Source organism: Rhinolophus sinicus, chromosome 16, assembly GCF_057876585.1.
Source record: "Rhinolophus sinicus isolate RSI-liver-muscle chromosome 16, RSI-T2T, whole genome shotgun sequence".
Classification (NCBI taxonomy): domain Eukaryota; kingdom Metazoa; phylum Chordata; class Mammalia; order Chiroptera; family Rhinolophidae; genus Rhinolophus; species Rhinolophus sinicus.
In genome coordinates this window covers 99,801,726-99,826,956 of record NC_142516.1, presented here as the reverse complement: position 1 = coordinate 99,826,956, position 25,231 = coordinate 99,801,726, and the positions used below count along the sequence as shown (strand labels likewise).

General features: G+C 37.2%; 1 protein-coding gene across 4 annotated transcripts in view; it reads left to right on the top strand.

Annotated features, from left to right (window-relative positions):
* Positions 1–20,630, top strand: part of SOHLH2 (spermatogenesis and oogenesis specific basic helix-loop-helix 2) — a 50,029-nt gene extending 29,399 nt beyond the window's left edge. For 2 of the 4 annotated variants that reach the window (XM_074330018.2, XM_019736533.3), the window contains 5 exons: positions 14,159–14,306; positions 14,460–14,551; positions 15,177–15,298; positions 18,104–18,360; positions 19,746–20,630. In XM_074330018.2, the coding sequence (XP_074186119.2) occupies positions 14,159–14,306; positions 14,460–14,551; positions 15,177–15,298; positions 18,104–18,360; positions 19,746–19,766 (640 nt within the window). In that variant the 3' untranslated portion in view covers positions 19,767–20,630. Of the gene's footprint in view, positions 1–14,158; positions 14,307–14,459; positions 14,552–15,176; positions 15,299–16,620; positions 16,723–18,103; positions 18,361–19,745 lie in introns of those variants that run through there. The other 2 variants (XM_074330019.2, XM_019736534.3) reach the window with 2 other exon arrangements.
* The last annotated feature ends 4,601 nt before the right edge of the window (positions 20,631–25,231 follow it).

Below are 25,231 nucleotides of genomic sequence, written 5' to 3'. Positions count from 1 at the left end.
TTTTGGTGCTAAAACTATGGTAATATTAGTAAATGATGACCACAAAATGATATTGGGAGATGGTACCTTTCTTTCATTGTTTTTCATGTCCAGATCTAATGTTGGCAATCCTTTCTGGGTCCCCCAAAGTTCTTTGTTTTATTTTTTCATTTTGATGGTTGATGAAAACTAACATCAGAGAACGACTCATCTAGTAGACTAAAATTAGACTTTGGGGGGTGTCCATTTTTGTGGCATTATTTAAAGGGCTAAAAATCTTTGTTTCCCAAAAATAACAGCTGTAACCAGGACCCTCTCTGTTTTCCTGTAGCGATTTGCTTGAGAGGTACCAGAAAGTACAAAATCCGTCTAATAATTTTTTGCCTTTTCCTCCTCTTAACTTATCTTCAAATAGATGCTTCTAGTCTATTTCCTTTCTTTCTCCTCCTCCCAATCAGCTGCTTTACATATGGTTTTGTCTTTTTTGTTGTGTTTTGCTTTGTTTTGTTGTAAAGCAACATAGGGTAACTTGATGTTTGCTAATGTTAAGGAAATAATGGTCCCATCCGATGGTTGTGAATATTTGCATTTGGGAATTTCTTTTTAAAACATCTCTGTTTTCTTTATCAGAACAGATTAATAAAAATTAGCTACATAATGTAATATTCTTGGTGAAATCCCTTTCATTACTCATGTTTTAGAAACATAAATATGTATGTCTTTATCTTGGTAAGGTGCATGCTTTTCAAAGTGATGCCATCAGTTTGTTTATGTGTCCATGAGTCCAAAGGATGGTGGTTTAGTCATTTTCAGGATGTCTAATCACTTGAAAAGAAGTGAAAGTAAGTTTTCCATAGTAGAAACTATGACAAATGAAAGCTTTTCCAGGACTGGTCAAGTCTTAGATATTCAAGGAAGGTGGAACAGGACGTTTTCAGAGGGTCCCAAAATATCTGACTGAGAGACCGCGCTCTGTGAGTTCTTGTTTGCTTGAGACACATTTGTCAAGAGCAGAGGCCCAAAGACTTGGTTTGGACCAAACTTTTGGTTTCAGATCTCTTTCAGCCTCTTACAATGACTGTCACCTGGGGACGAATGAAACCAGGTTGGTTCTTTCCTGGTTTATGTGGATTGGGTCATAACCGATCTGGCTTCTGTGCTAGATTACAAAGACAAAACACACCCTGACCTGTTGCCTACTGCTGCCCCATACACCAAGGGCAAAGGAAAATACAGGACCACGTGGAGCCTCAGCAGCCAGTTTTCCTGCTCCTGAGCCAAGGTTAATGTCCTTCCAAGAGTTTCACTAAGTAGTTCCTCCTCCTCGTTCTTTTCTTCTAATTTTTTGTTTCGTTTTTAAAACATTGTAGCATAATTAATACACAATGAAATCTTAAGTGTATGGTTTTTCTTTAATTTGCTTTGGTTAAGTGTTCATTTTTTGTCCATCTTCTTATTGGGTTTTTCTATCTAGGTTTTTTCTCCTATAGATTTTTAGAAATTCATTAGATATTCTGGATACTAGTCCTTTGCCAAATATTTATATTGCAAATATCTTCTCTCAGAGTGTGTGCTGACATACACATATTTTTAGCTAATACATAAGAATTGGATGAAATTCTGCTCTTAGAGGTCACTTTGACTTATGCCCAATAGGATGACACTTCACTCACGTATTTGCTCCACGGCCCCTGAAGGACACAGGTCGCATACTCCCCAGCCCTGCCCGAGCCTCAAGTTCCTAACCTTGATGTTAGAGCCAGAAAGATTCCAGAAGCAATGAAGAAGCCTAGATCCATACTGTTTGCAAATACCCTTCAGAGTCTCAGCAATATTAGGGAATTTAGGACAAAGAGTTACATTTACTAGATATCAGAAGAGCAAATTGTGAGAGATAAGTTGCATGTGTTTGGTGAGTTTTGAAGAGATGGTTTGTTACAACAAGAGGGGTACATTACACTACTCAGGGCTTCCCCATGTGGCCCAGCTGGCATGAGGTGCCCCTCCTGTTGGGAACTGTGAGTAACCATGTTTTTAATGGCAGTCATTTCCTGATCTGTTGGTCTCACCATATCTGAATAATAATACAACGCACATTTTAAACCACCTTGTACTCTTTCCTGGTTTATCCTTTCCCATCCCCTAGAGGCAGCCACTGTTCTGACTTCCATCACCATAGATTTCTTTTGCTAGTTCTATTACTTTGTATAAATGGAATCATCGATATATACACTTATGTCTGGCTTCTTTCACACAGCAAATGTTTTGAGATTCATTAATGTTGTTATGTGTATCAGGTGTTTGTTCCTTTTTATTGTTGAGGAGTATTCCATTTGGTAACCAGACCCCATGTGGTTAATCATTCTCTGGGTCTTGTCTATTAAGAAGAAGCTGCTGTGAACATTCTTTTATGTATGTTTTGTGAATCTAGATTTCCATTTGTCTCGAGTACATACCTAGAAATTGAATTGCATATCATAGGATGGATGGATGTTTCTCTTTTTAGACTTCCAAGCAGATTGCCAAGACAGTAGCACCATTTATACTCCCACCAGCAATGTATGAGAGTGCCAGTTGCTCCATATCCTCACCAGTGTTTGGTATTGTTTGCCTTTTTCGTCTTAGTCATTCTAGTGGTCGTGGAGTGTAATCTAATTGTGATTTTAAATTCGAATTTTCCTGATAACACCTTCTCATGTGCTTTTGGCCATTTGTGTGTCTTCTTTTATGAACAGTCTATTCAGGTCGTGTGATCATTAAAAAAATGCTTGGTTGTTTGTGTTTTTAGTATTGAGTTCTATGAGCTCTTTAATTTTCTGGATTCAAATCCTTTGTCACATTTATGTGTTGAAATATTTTATTCCAGAAAAGAAAATTTTCCTTTTTATTTAAAAGGCTTCAGATTATTTTTGTATTAAGTATATTAAGTTGGTATACAATATTACATTAGTTTCATATATATAACATAGTGATTCGACATTTATATATCTTACATTGTGGCTCACTATTTATTTTTGTAACAGTGTCTTTTGAGCAGAAGTTTTGTGTTTTTTTTTCAATTTTGATGAAATTCAGTTTATCAGTATTTAAAAATATGTATCATGCTTTCCCTATCCTGTCTTAGAAATCGTTGCCTACCATCCAGTTGTGATATGTCCCTGTCTTGTCTACAAGAAGCTTTATAGTTCTAGCGTTTATGATTATTTTAATAATCATATATAAATATATATGTATATATACACATACATATATATACATAAATATATATATATATATATATATATATATATATATATATATATATATATATATATAATGAAGTAAGTGTTGAGGATTGTTTTTTCTTTTTCAGATGGATAGTTTCAAGATTTTGTTGAAAAAACTTTCTATTCTGCAGTGAATAATTGCTCTGGTACTTTCATAAAAATCAACTACCATAAAATAATCAGTGTATTTCTGGATTCCCTGTTCTACTCCACTGATCTATGTATCTATTCTACTCTAATATTATGCTGTTATTATTATTGTAGCTTTACAATAAGTTGTGAAATAAGATAAAGTCTGATTTGTTCTTCATTTTCAAATTGTCTTGTCTATTAAAGGTACTTTAACTTTTCAAGTAAATTTTAAAATCAACTTGTTGATTTCTTTTTTAAAAAAAATCATGCTAGGATATTGATTAGGATTGTTGTAAATCAATAGATCTAGTTTGTGGGAAAATAAATATTGAACAATATTGATTCTTCCCATTTATCTCTCCATTTTTTAAAGGTCTTTATTTCAGCAATGTTTGGTAGTTTAAGATACTTTAGCTGCATCTCATAAATTTTGAAATATTTTCACTATCGTTCACTTCAAAATATTTTTCTTATATCCCTTGGGATTTTTCTTTGACCAATGATTATTTAGAAGCATGTAATGAACATTTGGAAATTTTCCAGTTATTAGCTTATAATTTGATTACAGTTGTCAACTGACAAAATACTCTGTAAGGTGTGTTTTTTTTTTATATTTTCTGAGACTTGTTTTATAGCCCAAAGTATGGTCTCCCTTGATAAATATTTTATATATACTTGAAAGAATGTATATACTGTTTTGGGGTATAGTGTTTTATAAATATTAATTAGGTAGAATTGGTTGGTAGTGTTTTTCATCTATTCTGTATCCTTATTGATTTTTTTGAGTGTTAAAATCTTCAGTGATTAACCATAAATTGGTCTTTTTTGCAATTTATTCCTGTCGATTTTTGCTTCATGAATTTTGAAACTCTGTTGTGAGGTGCCTGTCTTCTTAATGAATTGAACATTTATCATTTTGTAATGATAAATGCTAATTTACCTATGCTAATGCTTTCTGTCTTAAAATCTACTTTGATATTAATGTATCTTTCCTGTGATTAATCTTTGCATGGTTTTCTTGGAACCTAATATGTGTTTACATTTAAAAGTATCTTATATAAATAGTGTATAGTTTAATCTTATTTTTATTTGCATATTCTGACGATATCTGCTATTCAATTTGAGTGTTTAGTCTATTTACATATAATTACTGTTAAGTTTGATTTTAGGTCCATGATTTTGTTTTCATTTTGTCTAACCTATTGTCTTTTTACTTTTTCTCTCATTGTCTGCCTTCTTTTGGATTAATCAAGTATGTTTTAGCGTTTCTTTTTATCTCCTCTATTGGCTTTTTAGCTAGAACTATTTTTTTTAAAGGTTGTTCGAGGGTTATAATATGCGTTCTTATCATAGTTTACTTTGAATTGGCATTATAACACTTAATATACAACAGTGTATTTCTGCATATCCTGTCCTATTTTTTGTTATTGTTGTTATGCATTTTACTTTTACATATGTTATGAATTTCATGTTATTTGTTTTGCTTTAAATCATATTTCCATTAGGTATTATTTCCCAAAAGCAAATAGTAAAATAAAGACATTTTTTAGATAAAAGACAATTTAGAAAGTTTTGATACCGGCAGACCTGCAGGGTAAAAAAGTTAAAAGAAATTCTTTAGGCTAAAGGGAAATGATAACAAATGGAAACTTGGATTTCCAGGAAGGGCTGAATAGCATCAGAAATGATAAATATGTGAGCAAATATTAGAAAAGAAACCTTTTTCCTACTTACTTAAAATGCTTCAGATTATTTTTTACTAAGTATAATTGGTATATAATATTATATTAGTTTCACACGTATAATACAGTGATTCAACATTTATATATTTTACAATTTGTTTACCACACTTAGTCTAGTAATCTGTCACTGTGCAAACGTACCACAATATTATTGACTATGAGGTGTGACAATTAAGTTCGTGAACTTGCCACCGTGAGTTTACATTGGCAGCACTGTACAAATAGCTCAGTAAGGTTTCATAAACTCGGTATATCAGTGTCTCACAGATGTATTTGTGTCAATATGTGGTGGTGTCTTGCTGAGTGGCATTCCTTATTGTTGCGTGTTTTTGTGTGCCGTTGCGAGAATGTCTGAACTTGAATTAGAGCAACAAACAAACATTAAATTTCTTGTTAAACTTGGCAAGAGTGGAAGTGAAATGAGGTTCAAGTTTATGGGGATAATGCCATGAAGAAAACGGCAATGTACAAATGGATTTCTGAGGGGAGAGAACGTGTCACTGATGAAGAGAGGTCAGGGCAGCCAGGAATGAGCAGAACTGATGAAAACATTGCAAAAATTTATTGGATTGTGCATCAAAATTGTCGGGTGACTGTGAGAAGCATAGCAGACCAAGTAAACATTGATAGTTAGGAAAATCTTAACTGAAAATCTTGGCATGAGAAAGGTGCATGTAAAAATGGTCCCAAAGGAGCTCACTGATGAACAAAAGCAAAGGAGACTCGAAGTTTGCCAAGACTTTTCGGAGAGGCAAGATGATGTTTTCATCACTGGTGATGAAACTTCAGTGTACAAATATGACCCTGAAACAAAGCGTCAAAGTGCACAATGGAAGTCAGCCAATTCTCCATGACCAAAAAAATTCCGTCAGTCCAAATCAAGAGTCAAACGATGTTGCCAACCTTTTTTGATATCAGAGGGATTATTCATTATGAATTTGTACCAACTGGACAGACAGTTAATCAAGTTTACTATTTGGAAGTGCTGAAAAGGCTGCATGAAAAAGTTAGACGAAAACGACCTGAACTGTTTGCCAACAATGCATAGCTCTTGCATCACGACAATGCACCAACTCACACGGCACTACCTGTGAGGGAGTTTTCAGCCAGTAAACAAATAACTGTGTTCGAACACCCTCCCTACTTACCTGATCTGGTCCCCAATGACTTCTTTACCCAAAGATAAAGGAAATATTGAAAGGAAAACATTTTGATGACATTCAAGACATCAAGGGAATACGACCACAGCTCTGATGGCCATTCCAGTAAAAGGGTTCCAAAATTGCTTTGAAAGGTGGACTAGGCACTGGTGTCGGTGCATAGCTTCCCAAGGGGAGTACTTCAGAGGTGACCATAGTGATATTCAGCAGTGAAGTATGTAGCACTTTTTTCTTGGATGAATTCACGAACTCAATTGTCAGACTTTGCATATTCTTCTTCACCTTTTTCATTGATCCTCCACCCTCTGTCAACCATCAGTTTGATCACTGTATGAGTCTATTTTTGCTTTGTTTGTGCATTTGTTTTATTAGATTCGACATGTAAGTGAAACTGTATAGTATTTGTCTTTGTATGACTTATTTCACTTAGCATAATACCCTCTAGGTCTATCAGTGTTGTTGCAAATGGCAACATTTCATTCTCTTTTGTTGCTGAGTAGTATTCCATCGTGTATATATACCACATTTTCTGTATGCTGTGATCTATTGATGGACACCTAGGTTGCTTTCATTATTTTGGTTATTGTAAATAATGCTGCAGTGAACATAGGGGTGCATATCTTTTCTAATTAGTGTTTTCGTTTTCTTCAGATCAATACCCAAAAGTAGAATTGCTGGGTTGTATGGTAGATCTATTTTCAGTTTTTTGAGGAAACTCCATACTGTTTTCCATAGAGGCTGCACCAATTTGCGGTCCCACCTACAGTGCACAGCGGTTCCCTTTTCTCCACATCCTCACCAACACTTGTTATTTGTTGACTTTTTGATAATAGCCATGCTGACTGGTGTGAGGTGGTGTCCCATTTTGGTTTTGATTTGCATTTCCCTGATGATTAGTGACACTGAGCATCTTTTCATGTCTGTTGGCCATCTGTATGTCTTCTTTGGAGAAATGTCTCCTTATGTTCGCTGCCCGTTTTTGATCAAATTGTTTATTTTTTTTGTTACTGAGTTTATGAGTTCCTCATATATTCTGGATATCAACCCCTTATTAGATATATCATTTGCAAATATATTCTCCCATTCAGTAAGTTGTTTTTTAGGTTTTGTTGATGGTTTCCTTCGCTGTGCAGAAGCTTATTAGTTTGATGAAGTCCATTTGTTTGTTTTTGTTTCCCTTACTCAAGGGGACATAACCAAAAAGATATTATTACTAAGACCAATGTCAAATAGTTTGCTACCTATGTAAACAGTAAAATGGTGAACCTTTATCAGACTATATCTAACTAATAGGCAGAGATTGTCAGAATGGATAAAAATAAACGAACAAATAAGACCAATCTGCTGTCTGGAAGAGACTAACTTTAAATACACAGGTACAGTAAGGTAAATTAATAGGAAATATATACCATGAAGCAGTAGGTATAAGACCATCAGATTAGCTATGTTAAAACCAAATAAAGTAGACTTCAACACAAACAGTATCACTTGAGGGAAAGAGAGGCATTTTATAATGATGAAAGTGTCACCTTTCAGATGCTATAACAATCACAAATAGTATGTGACTATAACTAACAAAGCTTGAATGTATTTGAAACAAATATTCACAGAATTAAAGGGTCAAATATCTACAAGCATTGTTGAAGATTAAACATCCCTCTCTCAGCAACTGATAAAACAACTGGACAGCAAAAAATTACAAGATATAGAAGATGTGAATGCTATTACCCACATTGATCTAATAGATACTTATAGAACACTGTACCCAAAAATTGCAACAGAATACTCATTCTTTTCAAAGACACACGGTACATTAAGTTAGATAAACTGTATGCTGGGGATATATACATTTTAATACATTTAAAAGAGTTGAATTCACAAGGAGTATGTTCCTTGACCACAATGAAATTAAATTAGAAATCAATAAGAAATTAGAAATCAAAGAAGAACCTCAAATATTTGGAAATTAAAAAGCACACTTCTAAATAATGGGTGAAAAAGAATCACAAGAAAAATTAGAAAATATTTCAAACTGATTTTGAGAATAGAATATTTTTCAAAATTTGTGAGTTCCAACTAAAGCAAAGCTTATGGAAAACCCTATGATTTTATATGCTTATTATATTAGAAAAGGCAAAAGGTCTAAAAGTTAGTGACCCTAGGATCCATCTTAAGAAGGTTGGAAAAGTAAAGTGAAGTAAATCCAAAGTATGTAGAAAGGAAGCAAGGCAGGTAGGTGAGGAGAGAGACTGAAAACATTTTATCAATATGAATGAAAGAGGGATTGTCATTATAGATCCTATAAATACTTTAATATAAAATATTTTGAATAATTATTTGCCAATAAATTCAACAACTTAGATGAAATGACAAATTCTTGAAAAACGCAGTTTATCAAAACTGATACCAGATGAAGCAGCAAAGATGAATAACACTATATATATTAACAGAACACTCATTACAAAAAGACCTGCAATCCAGTTAAAGTGTAGATAAAAGATATAGAGGGGATCAAATATATGGTGACAGAAGGAAAACTGACTCTGGATGGTGAACACACAGTGCAATAATAGATGATGAATTATAGAAATGTACACTTGAAACCTATGTAATTTTACTAACCAATGTCATCCCAGTAAATTTAATAAAGATTAAAAGATTAGAAACGATTAGATAGTGAACTTGCTATGAAAAACCTTACCAAAGATAAAACACGAAGCCCAGATATTTTACTGATTAATTCTGTTAAACATTTAAAGAAGTAATACCAGTCTTAAACAATCTTACAGAAAATGGAGGAGGAGGGAACAGTTTCTAACCCATTTCACAAGGTCAGCATGACCTTTACCTGATAAAGGCATTATAAAAACATAAAATTACAGACCAGTATCCCTCATGAACTGAGACATAAAAATACATAATTTTAGCAAATCAAATTAAGTAATATGTAGAGACATAATCCATAATGACTACACCAAGTTTATCCTAGAGAAGCAGGCTAATGTATCATGAAAACAAAAACAAAAATGTAATTCATCACATTAAACAGAATAAAGGAGAAAACCCATATGATTAGCAGATTCTGAAAAATTATTCAGCAACATTCAATACCCTTTCAAGATTAAAAAAATTAAACTTTCAGCAAATTAGATATGGAAGAGGACTTCCTCACTCTGTTAAAGGGCATTTACGAAAAACATATCTAACACTGTCCTTAATAATGTAATTGTGACACATTTCCTTAAAAACAAGGCCTGGAACGAAATAAGGATTCCTATTCTTACCACTTCTGTTCATCATTGAATGAGCTGTCCTAGCCATTGCAATTAGGTAATAAAAAGAAATAAAAGAAATACAGATTAGAAAGGAAGCAAAACTCTCCTATTTATAGCTGGCATGATTGTGTATGTATAAAGTCCTAAGACACCTACAAAACAACTGCTAGGACTACAAGATAAATATAACAAAGTTGCAGCATATAAGGTCAATGTACAAAAGTCAACTGTATTTTTATAGATTAGCAAACATTTGAAAAATGAAAATTTAAAAATAATTATACTTACAGTACGGTATAAAAGAATATACTTAGGAACAATTATGCAAAAAGGCAGAGAATATGTACATTGATCACTCAAAATATTGCTATGAGAAATTAAAGAAAACGTAAATCTTGCATTATACAATAATCATGAATTGAAAGGCTATTGTTAAGATGTCAGTTCTCACTAAATTGAAATAAAACTTTATTTGAACCTAAATCATAATCCCAGCAGGCTTTTTTTTTTTTTTTTTTTGTGGTACAAATTGACAATCTGATTTAAAAGACTTAGAATATAAAAGGACTTCGAGTAAAGCAATATTGAAAACGTACAACAAAGTGGGATGACTTACACTATCTTACTTGAAGACTTAGTAGCTGCAATCGTCAGTATGCTATTACATAAAGGTTGACAAATAGATTAATGGAACACAATAACCCAGTACTGGACCCGCACATTTATGCTGATTTGATTTTAAGCAAGTCACCAAAGCATACAAATTAGGAAACAAGTTTTTCTATAGATGCTGCTGGAACAACTGTATACCATGTTTCCCCGAAGATAGGACCCAGCCGGACCATCAGCTCTAATGATCGTCTTTTGGAGCAAAAATTAATATAAGACCCTGTATAATATATGATATAATACCGAGTCTTATATTAATTTTTGTTCCAAACGACGCATTAGAGCTGATGGTCCCGCTAAGTCTTACTTTCGGGGAAACACAGTATCCATATGAAAAAACAATGAACTTTGACCCACTTCACCTCATACCACATAAAAGTTAATTCAAGATGGAGCATAGTCAGAGCTATACTATAAACCTAAAAGTATAAAGCTTCTGGAATAGCACTGTTTAGTAGAACTTTCTGCAGTATTATAGAAATGGCCTCTAACTGCGTCATTCAGTAAGGTAACCACTAGGCACATGGAGTTATTGAGTATTTGAAAGGTGGCTATTGCAATTAGAAAATGAATTTTAAATTTTATTTAACTTTATATTTAAATACTCATGTGGCTAACGGCTGTTGTATTGGACAGTGGAATTCTAGAAGAAAGTATAGGCGAATGACTTCACAAGCTGGGGGTGAGGCAGCTGTGCCTTAGACAGGATACAGAAAGCAATAACCATACATGAATGGTAAATTTACTCATCAAAACTTAAAACTTTTACTATCAAAAGACAGCACTAAGAAAATAAATGGGCATGCCACAGACTGGGAAAGTATTTGCAAAACAAATATACTGATAATGTACTGGTATTAGGATATATAAGGAACTCCTGAAGTTCAATTATAAAAAGACCTGCAATCCAATTGAAATTAGATAAAATATTTAAACAGACACTTTGCAAAGGAAGATAAACAAGTGCCCAGTAAGCACCAGAAAAAGTACTTAACATAATTTGTCATGGAAATGCAAATTAAAGCGTAAAATACTACTACATATATCTCAGAAAGGCCAAAATACTAAAATTAAAACTGACAATATTAAATGTCAAAGATTTGGAACAACAAGTACTCTCATACATTGATAGTGGCAGTGTAAAATGATACTATTTTGAGAAAAGTTCTGTCAGTTTCTTATGAATTTGTAGAATAACTCATTAGTTCCATTCCTAGATGTTTACCCAGGCAAAATAACATGCATTCACAAAAGGACATATAGAATGATATAGCAGATTGATTCAAAATGACCCAAAACTGGAAATAGCTACAGTGCTTATCCATAAGAGAATGGATAAATAGGTTGTGCATATTTTTACTATGGAATACTATAATATTACTCAATAAAAAGGAACAAACTACTGATATTATAAGAGCCCCATGGACAAGTCTCAAAAATATTATACTGAGTGAAAGAAACCTTACACAAAAGGGCACAGGCTGTAAGATTTGATTTATATGAAGTTCAAGGACAGATGAAACTATGTAATGTGGAATAGAAAAATACTAGGAACATAGTTGCTTCTTACATGGGATGAGATTGACTGGGGAAATGAAGATAAGGAACTTTCTGGAGTTTTGATAATGTTGATTAGGGCTGTGGTACATAATTTTGTGCATTTGTCAAAACTTATAGAATGGTGCCCTTAGGCTATGCATATTTTATTTTATGTAACTTTTACCTGAAAATAAAATAACTTGAACTCTAGTTAATGATATGTTTAGGGTTTAGTGTACTGAAGTCTATAACTTACTTAGAAATGCTTCAATATAATAAAATGGATTAATATATGTCCCATGGGATGCCTCATATATGATAAAACAAGGACAGTAACTCTTCATTGAAGACTCTAGGTAGTGAGTATATAAGTATTGGCTATACAAATTCTTAATTCCCTCAACTTTTAAGAGTTAAGAATTCTTAATTCTTTCAATCTATGTATTTGGACATTTTTATGATAAATGTTAGAAAATATTTAATATGATTTTTCATGATAAAAATGATATATCTCAGCAAAAATATTTGGAAAATATAGCAAATGAAAGGAGGAAATAATATTTTCCATAGCCCAACCATTCAGAAATAACTGTTACTTGTTTTTGCTTTTAGTCTTTTTTCTGTGCTTTATTTTTGCTTTGTTTAATGGCTATGATCATATTTTATTAATATATGCTGTCTTGTATCCTATAAAAATATCCTATTTTTCCCCAATAAGCTTTATAACATCATTTCTACTGTGAGATCATATTCAATTGAGCTAGTGTACAAAGCTTACTTAAGCATCCACTTACTTTGCATGTTTAGATTGTTTTTCATATTTTACTGATATACTACTACAGTGGATAACAGAAATATTGTTCTGTTTTTAGGTCCTTATAAGTGGAAATACCATGTTAAAATGTGTGAAAAGTTTCAAAGCCCTTCATACACATTGTCAAATTGTTGACGGTTCCATCCCTTTCCAGAATTGTTCCTGAGACACCTTCACAGACCCCCAGGACTCAATACCCAGTTAAAGCACCACTGATCTAGAATATTTTAGTTATTCACATTCAGAGAGGTTTAGTAACTTGTTGATGCTCCTAGCTAATAATTGGCAGAACTACCACTGGATACTACCCAGTCAGTATTCAGCGTAAAAACAGGTGCTTAATAATGTTTATTAAGTGAACACATGGAAAAATGAAGGTACCAAAGGCTTATATCAACTTAAATTTCTATTTCCTATGTATTTCCCTTCAGAAGTACAAAACACTTAGTTTAGTTTCTTTCTGATCTAGACAGGACATTGTTCTCATTTGCATATTGTTGTTTGTTTGTTTTTTGTTCTGTCTGCGTCTACTGCTTCTGATTTTCCCTTGGCTCAGAACACAGAGTTACATGTAAAGCCCATGCATTACAACATGCTAATTGATCTATTGCTGGAAATGTGGCATGAATATTCTGACTACTCTTAGCCTTCTACTGTGAATTGCAAAAGGATTTACATATATAGTGTGTGAGTCTCTCCTCTGAGAAAAGAGTTGTCTGTAGGTTTCCATAGGCAGCGGAATGTGTACAATCTTCCCCCCTTATCCATAGGGGATACTGTTCCATGACCCCCAGTGGATTCCTGAAATCACGGATAGTTTCAAACCCTATATATGGTTTTTCCTATACATACATACCTATGATAAAGTTTAATTTGTATATTAGGCACAGTAAGAAATTAACAACAGTAACTAATATTAAAATAGAACAATTATAATGATACACCATAATAAAAGTTATGTGAATATAGGCCCTCTCTCTCTCTCTCTCTCTCTCTCTCTCTCTCTCTCTCTCTCTCATAACCAATCTGATAACCAAGACAACCACTCAGTAACTAATGGGCAGGTAGCATATATAGCAAGGATATGCTAGAGAAAGGGAGATTCACAATGTCTCAGATGGGACAGAGCAGGATGGTGTGAGATTTCATCACGCTACTCAGAACAGCACATAGTTTTAAAACTTATGAATTGTTGAATTATGAAATTTTCCACTTAATATTTTTGGACCAGGGTTGACTGCAGGTACCTGCAACCACAGAAAGCCAAGTCGCAGATAAGGGGGGATGACTGTATTGAGCCCAGGGTCTGGGCAGGGCACGCCATGCACTGCAGCAGGCCTGGGGCGAGTGAGCTGAGGCTGCCATCAGTACAGACGTGTACTGGGCAGCCGTGTCAGTGGGTGCTCCAGGATTTTGTGATTCCAGGGGTTGTGAAGCTGCTGTTTTGTGGGGACGCGAGCTTCCTCTGAAAGGGAGACAGGGTAGGGAGGGGACACTTCTGTTATAAGTAAACCCAGGAGGAAGAATTGTGTTCAAGGAAGAAAATGAGACTAATTATTCTTTATTACCATTCCCCACTCAGAGAACGAATCAAGTATTGCTGTGAGCAGCTGCGTACTCTGTTGCCATATATAAAGGGGAGAAAGAACGATGCCGCTTCGATTCTTGAGGCAACAGTTGATTATGTGAAGTATATCCGGGAGAAACTCCCTCCAGCCGTGATGGGCCAGGTATTCAACTCCCAAGCCCTTGAGTTTTATTGTCATACATCATGCTTTAATGCTACATTTTTTTCTCTATTTTTTATCACTGGAAATGTATGTGTGTTTGTATATATGAAAAAAAAATCTCTATCTAAATAGATCTGTCTCTCTACTTTTTAGATTACAGAAGCACTTCAGAGCAATAGGAGGTTTTGTAAGAAACAACCAATGCCCATCCAGGTCTCCCTCCCAGGCACGGTCATGGCCCAGAGGTATGATAAGGGCCTCTGTTAGTTCCCTCAGTGCTAGGGCCGGCAGTGTAGACAGGCACGGAACCCAGCCGTGGTGAGCACTCAGGCATGTGTTAGCAATCAGTGGGCTTTTCCCAGTGCCGACGTGTGCCACTGAATCACAGTGGTAAAATACATAGTTTCTCAGGCTCATGATCCTTTCATCACTTGCCTTACTCTTTTGTTATTTCTGAGGATCTTAAAAATGGAGCTTTACCGGTAGTTGGTTATGACTGGGGCGATCCAGTGGGGGCGCGATGGAGTCTGGCATTGCTCTGTCACAGGTGGTCAGAGGCTTTGGAGCAGTCCCGTCCTGCAACCGGGAGTCCTCACGGTGCTAGGACACAACGAGACCTGCCAAAGGAACGCTTCCTATTTAAATTGATTAGAATATATAAACAAAGGAAATCTAGGGAGGAAAAGCAGGTCATTCCTCTACATCCTGAAGAATTAACATGAGTCCTGTTCAGCAGTTTGTTCTTTTATTTAAATAATCCATAGTTTAGGCTCTTGTCTGTTGTTTAGAACTTGAATGATAGAGCAGTTGGACTGAGCCACGTTCATGTTGTCTTCCTTGAGAACTGTGTGTTTTTTCTGTTCTTCTAAGGGAAAACAGTGTATTGGCAAGCACGTATTCACCTGTGAGAGGGATCAGATTCCTGGCTAATAAGTGCTTGAACGTATACTCCGCGCCTGCCTCAGGGGGCTCCTTGGATGACGCCATGAGAGGTGAGCACACCTGCCTGGGGCCGCTGTGGCGCACTGGGGTCTGCATGCCCGGTGTGTGGAGCCCGGGTTCCTAGGCACTCATCTCCACAAACAGGGAAAGGAGCGAGGCTGGCAGATTCCGCCAGGAGTCCTGGTGTTGTCCGCTTGGAGCACACCTGGCCACAGGCCCCACAGGCGCCTGTATCCCAGAAATGGGGCTCACAGTCGACCATCATTACCAGAAAGCTCATATTACTGATGATGAGTACACTGGTGACTTTGTTTATGTGACTACTAGAATCTAAAGGGAGGGGAAGCATTCGTATTAATTCAGTAGTACTATGTCCTGAGCACATAACACAATCATTTATTGATTTTCTTCCTGTCTTTGCGTAAATGTCACCTTCTCGGGGTCATTCTCAACCGCCCAACTTAAACTGCACAGTCCTGGCAGCACCACGTCCCACGTGGGGCTCCTCACCGCGTTTGCTGCTGTGTCCTTCACAGCACTCACCACTTAATGTTTACTTCCATACTTAGCTCATCGCCTGTCGTCTCCCACTAAAGTATCAACTCCATGAGGACAAGGAGTGTGTTTTTGTTTGTTTGTTTGTTTGTCTGTTTTGTTCATTGCTGTATTTCTAGTACCTAGAACAATGATGGGCTCACAACAGGAGCTCACAGTTTCTAGCAGAGAGGGTCACCACAGCCGACTATGATTCCTCTAGTAATTGAAGTGCCATCATAGAGGTACTATGCATATTACGGGGATATAGCAGACGCCACAGGTACCGATGAGGTTACTAGGAATGGTCTCTAAAGTCGAAAGAGAGAGGAGGCCAAAACTAGAATATAGCCCTCCTTGTTCATGTAATCAAATCAGCCTCAGGGTGCTTTGTTAGTCGATTTAGACTTCTCCTGACCAGGGGCGAGGGGAGTGAGAGTAGGAAAAAAGTAGCCGTGAGCTGTGGCTAATGTACTTAAAGTAGCTGTGCCTGGATGCCAACCTGAGTGGTTAAATCAGACAGCGGTCAGGGCACAGGCATATGCCTATCAGTGTTACTTCTTATACAGTAGTACTTCGGTTTTAGAACGTCTCCGTTGACGAACATTTCGGTTTACGAATACTGTAAACCCGGAAGTAAGTGCTTCGGTTTTCGAACGCACCTCAGAAGTCAAACATGTCATGCGGCTTCCACTGAGTGCAAGATTCTGAGGCTTAGCTGTCGGCTTTTTTCAAACATTTCAGAACTCAAATGGTCTTCTGGAATGGATTACGTTCGAAAACCGAGGTACCACTGTACATGCATTACTTCGGCATTCTCATTATTTATGTTCTGCAGAGACTCTGAAATACTCCTTCCAGGGTAGTGAGTTCAGGCCTTCTGTGTCCCAGCATCTCTTGTATCACATCACCTAAACCAACTGCTCCTGGGATGACACAGGTATGCTAACTAGGGACATAGACTTGTGGCACATTCAGAGTGGAGGGGAGCCTAAAGGTCATTGAGTCAAACCCCCCATTTTAACTTTATTTATATACATTTCACCATTTGAAAAGCAATATTAGTCCTTTACTAACCCAGCCAAGATAATAACTCTGTTCATTTTTTATGTATTTTCTTCGTTTTAAGTATTTTACGCATATTTTTCTACAGTAGTAATCATATGGAAAATCAAATTTTTTCTCTGCTTTTGTTGCTTAAGATCATGTCGTATATACTTTAATTTTTTACTATGCAGCCCTCATCACCATTTTAATTGTTTTAGTAGTTTATCACATGATTTACAGAATGATTTTCTTAGCCATCCTCCAATTGCAACATTTAGTGTTTCCCGTTTTATGGGGAGAGCACTTTTATATATAATATGACAGGAAATATTTCCCCACATACAGACTTTTCTGTATTTTGGACTTTTCCTTGGACTGGACACCTGGAAGTCTGTGATGAATGGGTCTGTGATGTGAGCACATGTATAGCTCATAACCCGTGTTACCAAATTGGGTTGGAAAGAGGATTGGGACAGTTAAAATCAGTTATGTCTTTCAAATTTCACTTTCATCACCTCGATCTATAAATTGAAGGCTGGGGAAGTTAAATAACCACGTGAGGTCACCAGGTTTCTGTGCTAAAGTCTGACTTGTGACACAGAAATGCTGATCTGAGTCAGTGTTTAGACTTCATTACGTGGCCCTGACTTGTCTTGCCCATTAATCTCTGTACACATGTGCTGAAATGCAAATATTCACAAACATTCCAGATACATTTGCATTTAAAGTGGAAATAAATTTACTTTTATTAATATTAATGTCCAGAAGAAAGTTAAGTATTCACAATGTTGAGATTACATTGTTAACGTTCATTATATATTTCAAAATATTTTTCTGCCTTCTGTGTACTGTACAGAGTATAAGGATATACTCTGTGCCACTTCACCAATAGAAAATCGACCAAAATTTATTCATGGATGAATGGCGTTCTTTCCAACATGCTTCCTTGCTTCATAGGGATGGTCACAATTTTGATTATGATGGAAGAACACACACACACACACACACACACACACACTCCCAAAGGCACAGAGATCTGATGTTCCTCTAAAATCTGTCTTTTAATGACACGTGAACACTAATTTGTAGTGTATATAGTGAACTAAATGTCGCTACTAAAAAGTTCACTGTTTTTCCGACAACTTTTAAGTGTAGCAGTAATATAAGTTTGTAACATGAGGGAATGAAATAGAGGACAGTTCATTTCATATACTCATATGGTAGTTCAAAGTTACAGTCGTGTGTACTGACAGATTTCTTTTTTTTTCTTAAAGGTCAGTCTAGCTCCACTTCAGAGAATGCTATTGGTGATATGTATAAAAGTCTAGTTCCCAGCACAGCTCTCTCTCTCAATTCCTTCCATGCTGTCAGATACTATTCTAAAGTCATCCCTTCCTATGATGCAGCAGCCGTAACAAATCAGAACATCTCAGTTCATTTTCCATCAGCTGTGCCCAAAGTGTCCAAGTTTCTTCCTCAGCACTGCAATTCTGTGCTGGGCCAGACGTGCACAGCACATGCCAACTGCCTGGTAAGTCTTCTGGGGTCTTGGATCACATCAGACTCTATCATTGCAGCCAGCAAGGCCCCTGATGTGCATTTTGCTGCTAACACTCTGGTCAGTAATCTCTTAGACTGGAACCAGGTGCCGTTAACCCAGGCTCTCGTTCTGCATGCTGCAGGACTCTGTGTACCCAGGGTCAGTGCATCTGACGGTGGCTCTACTGGTTGACCCTAAGTGAGCAGATGGAACATGATTTCCTTGAGAGCCCCTCCTCTCGGCCCCTCTGCTTCCTCGATGCCCCATCCCATTTCCCAGCCTCTCACTCAGCCGGCCCCATCAGTGGCTGCTGCGTCTTCTAGGCTGGCAGTTACTCACGCTAGATGAAAACCTGTTCTTCTGACACCAGCTAGGCTATTTGCAGATCCCAGATGTCCTCAGATCGCAGATATTTATCAAGCACCCATGATGTTCTGGCATTGCGCTAACCACCGAGAATGTAGTATTGTATAAAGATAGCACAGTCCGTGCCCTCTTGGAGCTTTAGTGTCACAGAGGCAGGCAGTTGTGATGCACATTGGAGCACATAGGAGGAGTACCTCGGATATATAATATAACCTAGCTTTGGGAGAGGCTAGGGACTGCTTACCGCTGTAAGAAGTACTCTCTAAGCCAAGACATGAGAAGTAAGAATTAGCCCGGTAGGGCCGTAGGAGTCGGGAGTGAGGAAGAGCATTCCAGGCAGATGGATCAGCATAAATAAATAGTAGTGTCTTTGTTTTTTTTTGGAAGAACTGTCCAGTTCCAGAAGAAGACCCACACCAGACTGGCCTGCTTAAAATGTACTTCTGATAATCTTAATATAGTTGCTAATATTTTTACATATTAATAATAGCTAACATGTTTTGAGCACTCAATAATTAAAGAACGGTGCCTAATATTTTATGCCTTAATGTGGATGGTCTGGTGACTCTATGAAGCAATCCATTGAGCGAGGTATTATTATTTCCATATGACATGTATGGAATGGGAATAATAGTGACCTTACCAGAACAATGTTTGAGAAAAATATTCTAGAGAATCATAGAGAAATTTTACAATGTGAAGTATCTACAAATACATTACTATTGCTGATGATCATCAGGGTACCAACAGGAAAACCTGAGGAAATGAAAAAAGCATTGCAACATTAATTTTTTATTGTTGACCTATAGTTTTTGTTGTAATAAAAAAATTACTTTTAATAACAATAAATAGTACTTATTTTAAAACCTGTAGGTTTATTGATGTGAAGATTTCATATGGTTTTACAAATCATTTCATATTGCTTTAGGACATAGAAAACATATTTATGACATTATGAGTAAGAACAGACCAGGATTCAATTAATGTGTTTTTTTTCCCCCTCTTTGCAGCAACAGTTTTGGGCATATTAATAGCACATGTTTGAAATTCTCACTCTAGACCACCTATTGGGTGCAGTTTGATAATACGTGAAGAATGGAACAAAGAATGATCTTGAAAGCTACATCCAGAGGCCTAATATCAAAAGAGTTTGCATTGCATGGTTTCTGATAAGTGTGCTAAAAGCTTCTACAGACAGAAAGACAGCAAAAGTGCTAGCCACACGCCTTCACTTATCTTCATACATACTTGGATCTCCGACACCCAGAAAGCTACAAGAACAAATGTCCTAGGTGACCTAGACTCGTTGTTTTTCTCAGAAAAGATTCCACAATTTGTGAAAAAAGTGCATTATAGAAAAGATCCACATAGACTTGATAAAGTGGTAAAATTGGGGAGGTGCATTGATACTCTGTGTCACTGAGTACAGGTATTGCAATTTGACTCTTATTTTTAGTATCACTGAATTACTGTCACTTATTTCTGGGTAGTTTCTTTTGTAGATTTCACATTTTAGAGAGCTTCGTTATTCACCATTCAAACTAAGATGTCTTAGTTTGAGAGAAGTGTTTACCTCCCCGCTTGACTACTAATGAATAAATTGACGTATTTGTTTTTATATTTCATAATCCCTTGAGTGAAATAATAGCTAATAGGTAAAATTTTCTTTCTGGATCTTTAGTTACAGACTAGCAGGTTCTTCTTTGTTTTTCATCTCTTCTTCCCCATAGGTATTAGAAAAGGCTGTTGAAAATAAGGGGAGAAAAATGTTTGTTTTATATTTCCTTGAAGTGTTCTTATGCATAATATAAGTTTTATTGTTAAATATTCAGTTTTGACCCTGAAAATGGTAACCCATTTTTGTTTTGTTTAATAAATATGTGTTCCCTCTTTTAGTAGTACTATGTAGGGAATTTAATTTTACTAGACTTTTGAGAAGTTTAAAAATTACTTTAGGCACAGCCTAATTTTCATGTTAAATTGTATAGCTTTCCTTGGAGGGTGCCTTGATGATGGAATCTGTAGATGTTTGACAAACCTTATAAAGGAACTAGAAGTTTCTAACTAAGATTCTGTGCTTATTATTATACATGTGTGCTGACTGTTCATACTCTTGCCGTTATGAGTAATTGCTTTGGCTTTGTGTGAGAACCTGTTGAGGTATTTTGGGCACTGAGATGACTTCCTACATTCACAGCTGGTCTTAATTGCTACTGGGACTTTTGCTTTGCATCAGGGTTTCTCTAGATCCACTGTGGACCGGGAGAGACAGACTATGGCTGGTAATTCAACAGGGGACCTATAGAGTACGACCCATAGATCCTGTCTACTGGCAAGTCTCATTCCCCTTTTTCTTTCAACATGGAGAGGAGGCCACCAGATCTATTGTTAAAGCTCTGGTTTTTTTCAGAGTTGGTTCCCATGATCCCAAACTCCATGCTGTGTTCAAATTCATTTCTAATACTGAAATTTCATTTTTAATAAATTATACTCTTCCAGGTAAGTTCAACTCTCAGCCCAGGAAGAAAGGTTAGTTGGGCCTCAGCCCATAGCAAAAGAGCAGAATTTTTTTCCTTTATAAAATCAAGTTGGCTGGTCATGAGACAGTGCCAGTATTATTTTCACTATGAAAAAGATGTATGGAGTTTGCATAGAAAAGGGAGAGCTTGCAGCATTCACACTGGTGGTAGAAGGTCAGAAACAAACATTTATCAAGCCTTTTCTGTGGCCCCAGAAAATTATTAGATATTTCCTTGAGGAGAGGATTTAGTCTTATTCATGGCTATATTCTCAGTGTCGACCATCTTGCTCGTTGGATGGATGGATGCAGATTCTTGGATGGATATCTGGGTGAATGAGCCAAGAGGAAGGAAGGGTCTGATCTTGGGTAATGACTATGAGAAAGCTGAGCAGGAGACATAGTCAAGCACTTCAGGACCCATTTGAAGTCAAGAGAGAGGGAAGAGTGAAAGTTGCTGTTTGGCCATCATTTTGTATTTATCGATGTGTATCAATCTGTTTACACCTATTTCTTGCCCTTCACTACACTTTTCTAATATATAAGCTGCATGGTCGTCAGCATGGCAGACATGACAGTAATTGGTAGTATTAATAAAGAAAACGTTGGGTGTTCAGTGGAGAACACTCAAATGATGAACAACTCAAATATCATTCAGTTATTTTTTAATTTGTTCAAATACAACTATTGATATAAGACAGAGTCTGTTTTACTTTCTGTATCTAGGAGCTTAGAGTCTATTGTAAGAGACAGATAAAATAGAATTGCGATAGAGTTTGTTGAGTGCTACAAAAGGGGAGAATATGAAGTACTACGAAGTACTTAAAAGCATCCCTCACTCCATTCTGGAGATTCATGCGAGGCCTTTGGGGACAGTGACATAGCTGTCTAAAACTGGTGATAACAATACTTGCCTCTTAAGATTGTTATGAAGATTAAATGACAGAATATGTGTAAAAGTCTTTAGAACAGTGCCTAGCACATAGTAATCATTTAATACATGTTGGTTATAATTACATGATGATGATAATGATTAAGCTGAGATTTTATGGACCAGCAGGCATAGCTAAGTCAAGAGGTGGAGATTTGGGGACGGTTTCGGGAGAGGAGTTTTTATGCAGAGAGAACTGCATTTGCAAAGAGATCAAGAAAAGGACAGAATAAAACATGGCTGTGCATAGAGTTCAGGAGTGGGATGGGGAAGAATGGAGCAGGAATATAGGTAAGGGCAGAGACAGGTAAGGGCCACATGATACGGCCCTATTTGAACTTCTAATGGTGTCTCATTGCTGTCTTGATATTGACATAAGCAGATTTTCATTTTAGGATGACCACTCCTGCTTGGTGAATTTAAAGGCAGAATGAATTGAAGGGGGCCAAAACCAACTAGGGGAGAGGTGGCCATTCTAGTAGTTCAGGCTAGAGATGGCCCCAAGTGAGTTATTGGCAGTAGGAATAAAGAGAAGTAGACAAATTTAATCAAGGGTAAGGGGGCAGAATTAGCAAGACTTGGTAGACATCCAATAGAGGGGTCGAGAAAAAGTAAGGATGACTCCCAGGTTTGTGGCTTCAGTAGCTGGACGGGTAATATTGATGTTCACTGAGGGAACACAGGAAAAAGAGACTTTTGGTGGGATGGCGCTGGAGGATGACAGTTGTATTTGGGGACATGCTGCATTTGGGTATTTGTAGGATACCCGGTGGAGGTAGCCACACAATACATTCAGATTTGAGCAGCACAGGCCGGACAGCTGCAGGAGAGGTCACAGGTCTGGGCTTGTGGGATGTGAGAGTGGGGGATGCAAACAGAAATGGTGCACTTGGGCTGGATGACCCACAAGGACTTCTAACCCTACAACTCTATTGTAATTCATCATAAGTCACTTGGTCAGGCCCCCAGTGTAACATGACATTATAAGCTACCAGACATTCAGGGTACATGGGTAAACCTTAAATGCCGAGGGCACATCTTGCCCATAGCAGCTGTGTTTGTTTACTGGTGGTTTTTCTGAACTGTGAGAAATTAAATTTCTCACTTAAGAAAAATACAAAACTTAGCCAATACTGGATCTATTTCTAATATGGCAAATAGCAATGCACTCAGGTAGGTAGGACCAACCTCTTTATACAGGGCATCGGTTTCCCTCTGGTCATTCCCAGCTTGCCTCATTCATGGAAGTAGCTTGCCTGGTCCCTATAGGCGTTCTAGTATAACTCCTATACAGGGGAACCACTGGGGCTTGGTGGGGGACGGTGGCAGCATACTAAAGTGCAGATTCCCAGGTCATACACCACAGGGTCAGGCTGGTAAACTTGGCTGGTGCCAGATGTGTTGCAGGTCTCTGAAGATCCTACCTAAAAACACCCAGTACACATTCGTAAATGGATGCAGATACCCATAAGGGACACAAGAACAGACACAAACTGCAACCACAGTGGTTGACTCCCCAGCCTGCACTTGTAGATTTATGCAAACCATGCATACCAGGACCTTATTCTGGAGAGTCTGGTGTCACAGTTCTAGAGTGGGGCCTAGTACTCTGCATAGAATGAGTGATGTGCAGCCAGGTTTGGAAGCCCCTGTGAGGTTAGATCATGCTGACCACGCACATGTTAAGGCCTGACATCCAGAGATGAAGCACCAGGAGCACAGCCCTCTTAAATCTTGACAGTTCAGCTCGGAGAGGATGATGCCGTCCACACTGGTTGACTGAAGGTTGTGCTGCTTCGGTAAGTTAGAAAAGTGATGAAGTAAGAACATTCTGTGCCCAGAGTATCGTTGTGGGGAAATTTGAAGATAGAAGCCGACCCCGGGAGTTTGGAGTAAGTGTGACTAAGATGAGTGAAAACAAGAAAGACATAGGACTTCACTCTCTTTAGTTTTGGAAACCGCTTCCGTGAAGGGAGGTACTTTCTCATTTTTGTTAAATCTTTCATGTTTTATGAAATTACTCTCAAAGTATTGTTAAAAGTAGAATGTCACTTTGCAAAACAATGACATTGGTAAAATAAGTCATTTCTCTGAATACTTGGCACTGACTTATCATAAAATTTTGAAACTGGAACCTGAGCCTCCTGGCAGTTTTCTGTCCAGCTATCAGGCATGTCGTTGGTTTTCCCCTTTCCCTCTGGCTGTCTCCTTGTTACACGGAATGAGGAAGCAGGAAACCCACAGATCACCGTGGTTAATCAGTGGCCTCAAGGGAAACGTGACACTCCTATGGAAGAGAGAGAGACGCCTCTTATCTGTACTTTTCAAGGTTGTTTTGCATCCCAACATAATGTTCTTTCTGAAAACAAAAAACAGGAAGACACACACACACACACACACACACACACACACACACACACACACAGTATGTTGTATGCTGTCGAATTTTACTCATCAGACTCCAGTAAAAATACTCATTTTTACTCAAAGCAAAGATTTTGAGAAGTCAGATTATAACCTAAGTGGGCTGAGTGCTGCTGGAAGAAACTTCAGGGAGTTAGGCTTCTAAAACGCACAAACTCCTTCTGGAAAGTGGTCTGCGAAGAAGTCTTTGCAAACAGATACTCCTTTCTACTTATTTCTTCTCCAAATAGTCAAGGCTATGCGAGGGTGTTAGGAGTGGTGTAGTGTCTCAAACACTGAACTCCTTTCATCCTGTCTCAGGCTATGTTCTTGCATCCATCAAATAATAGCCAAATTTTAAAATATCTATGATTTAGGACTTAGGAGATTCCACGCCCTTTTTAAATCCTCAATAACAGGCGTCAGCATTGCAAGCACTGAAAACTGGCAGTTTATTTTCCCCATAGACCTAAAGTTGATCTCAGTTTTGAACTAGAAACTATTGGAAAGTAGAAAATATTTCTCACAGTCGTGTGTATATTAGGGTGGATGCACAGGAACAAGAATAAACACGGGTTTTCCCTCCTGCTTCGGACTAATCCTGGTTCTCTCACGTGGTATTCTAATATTCCTGAACCTACTGT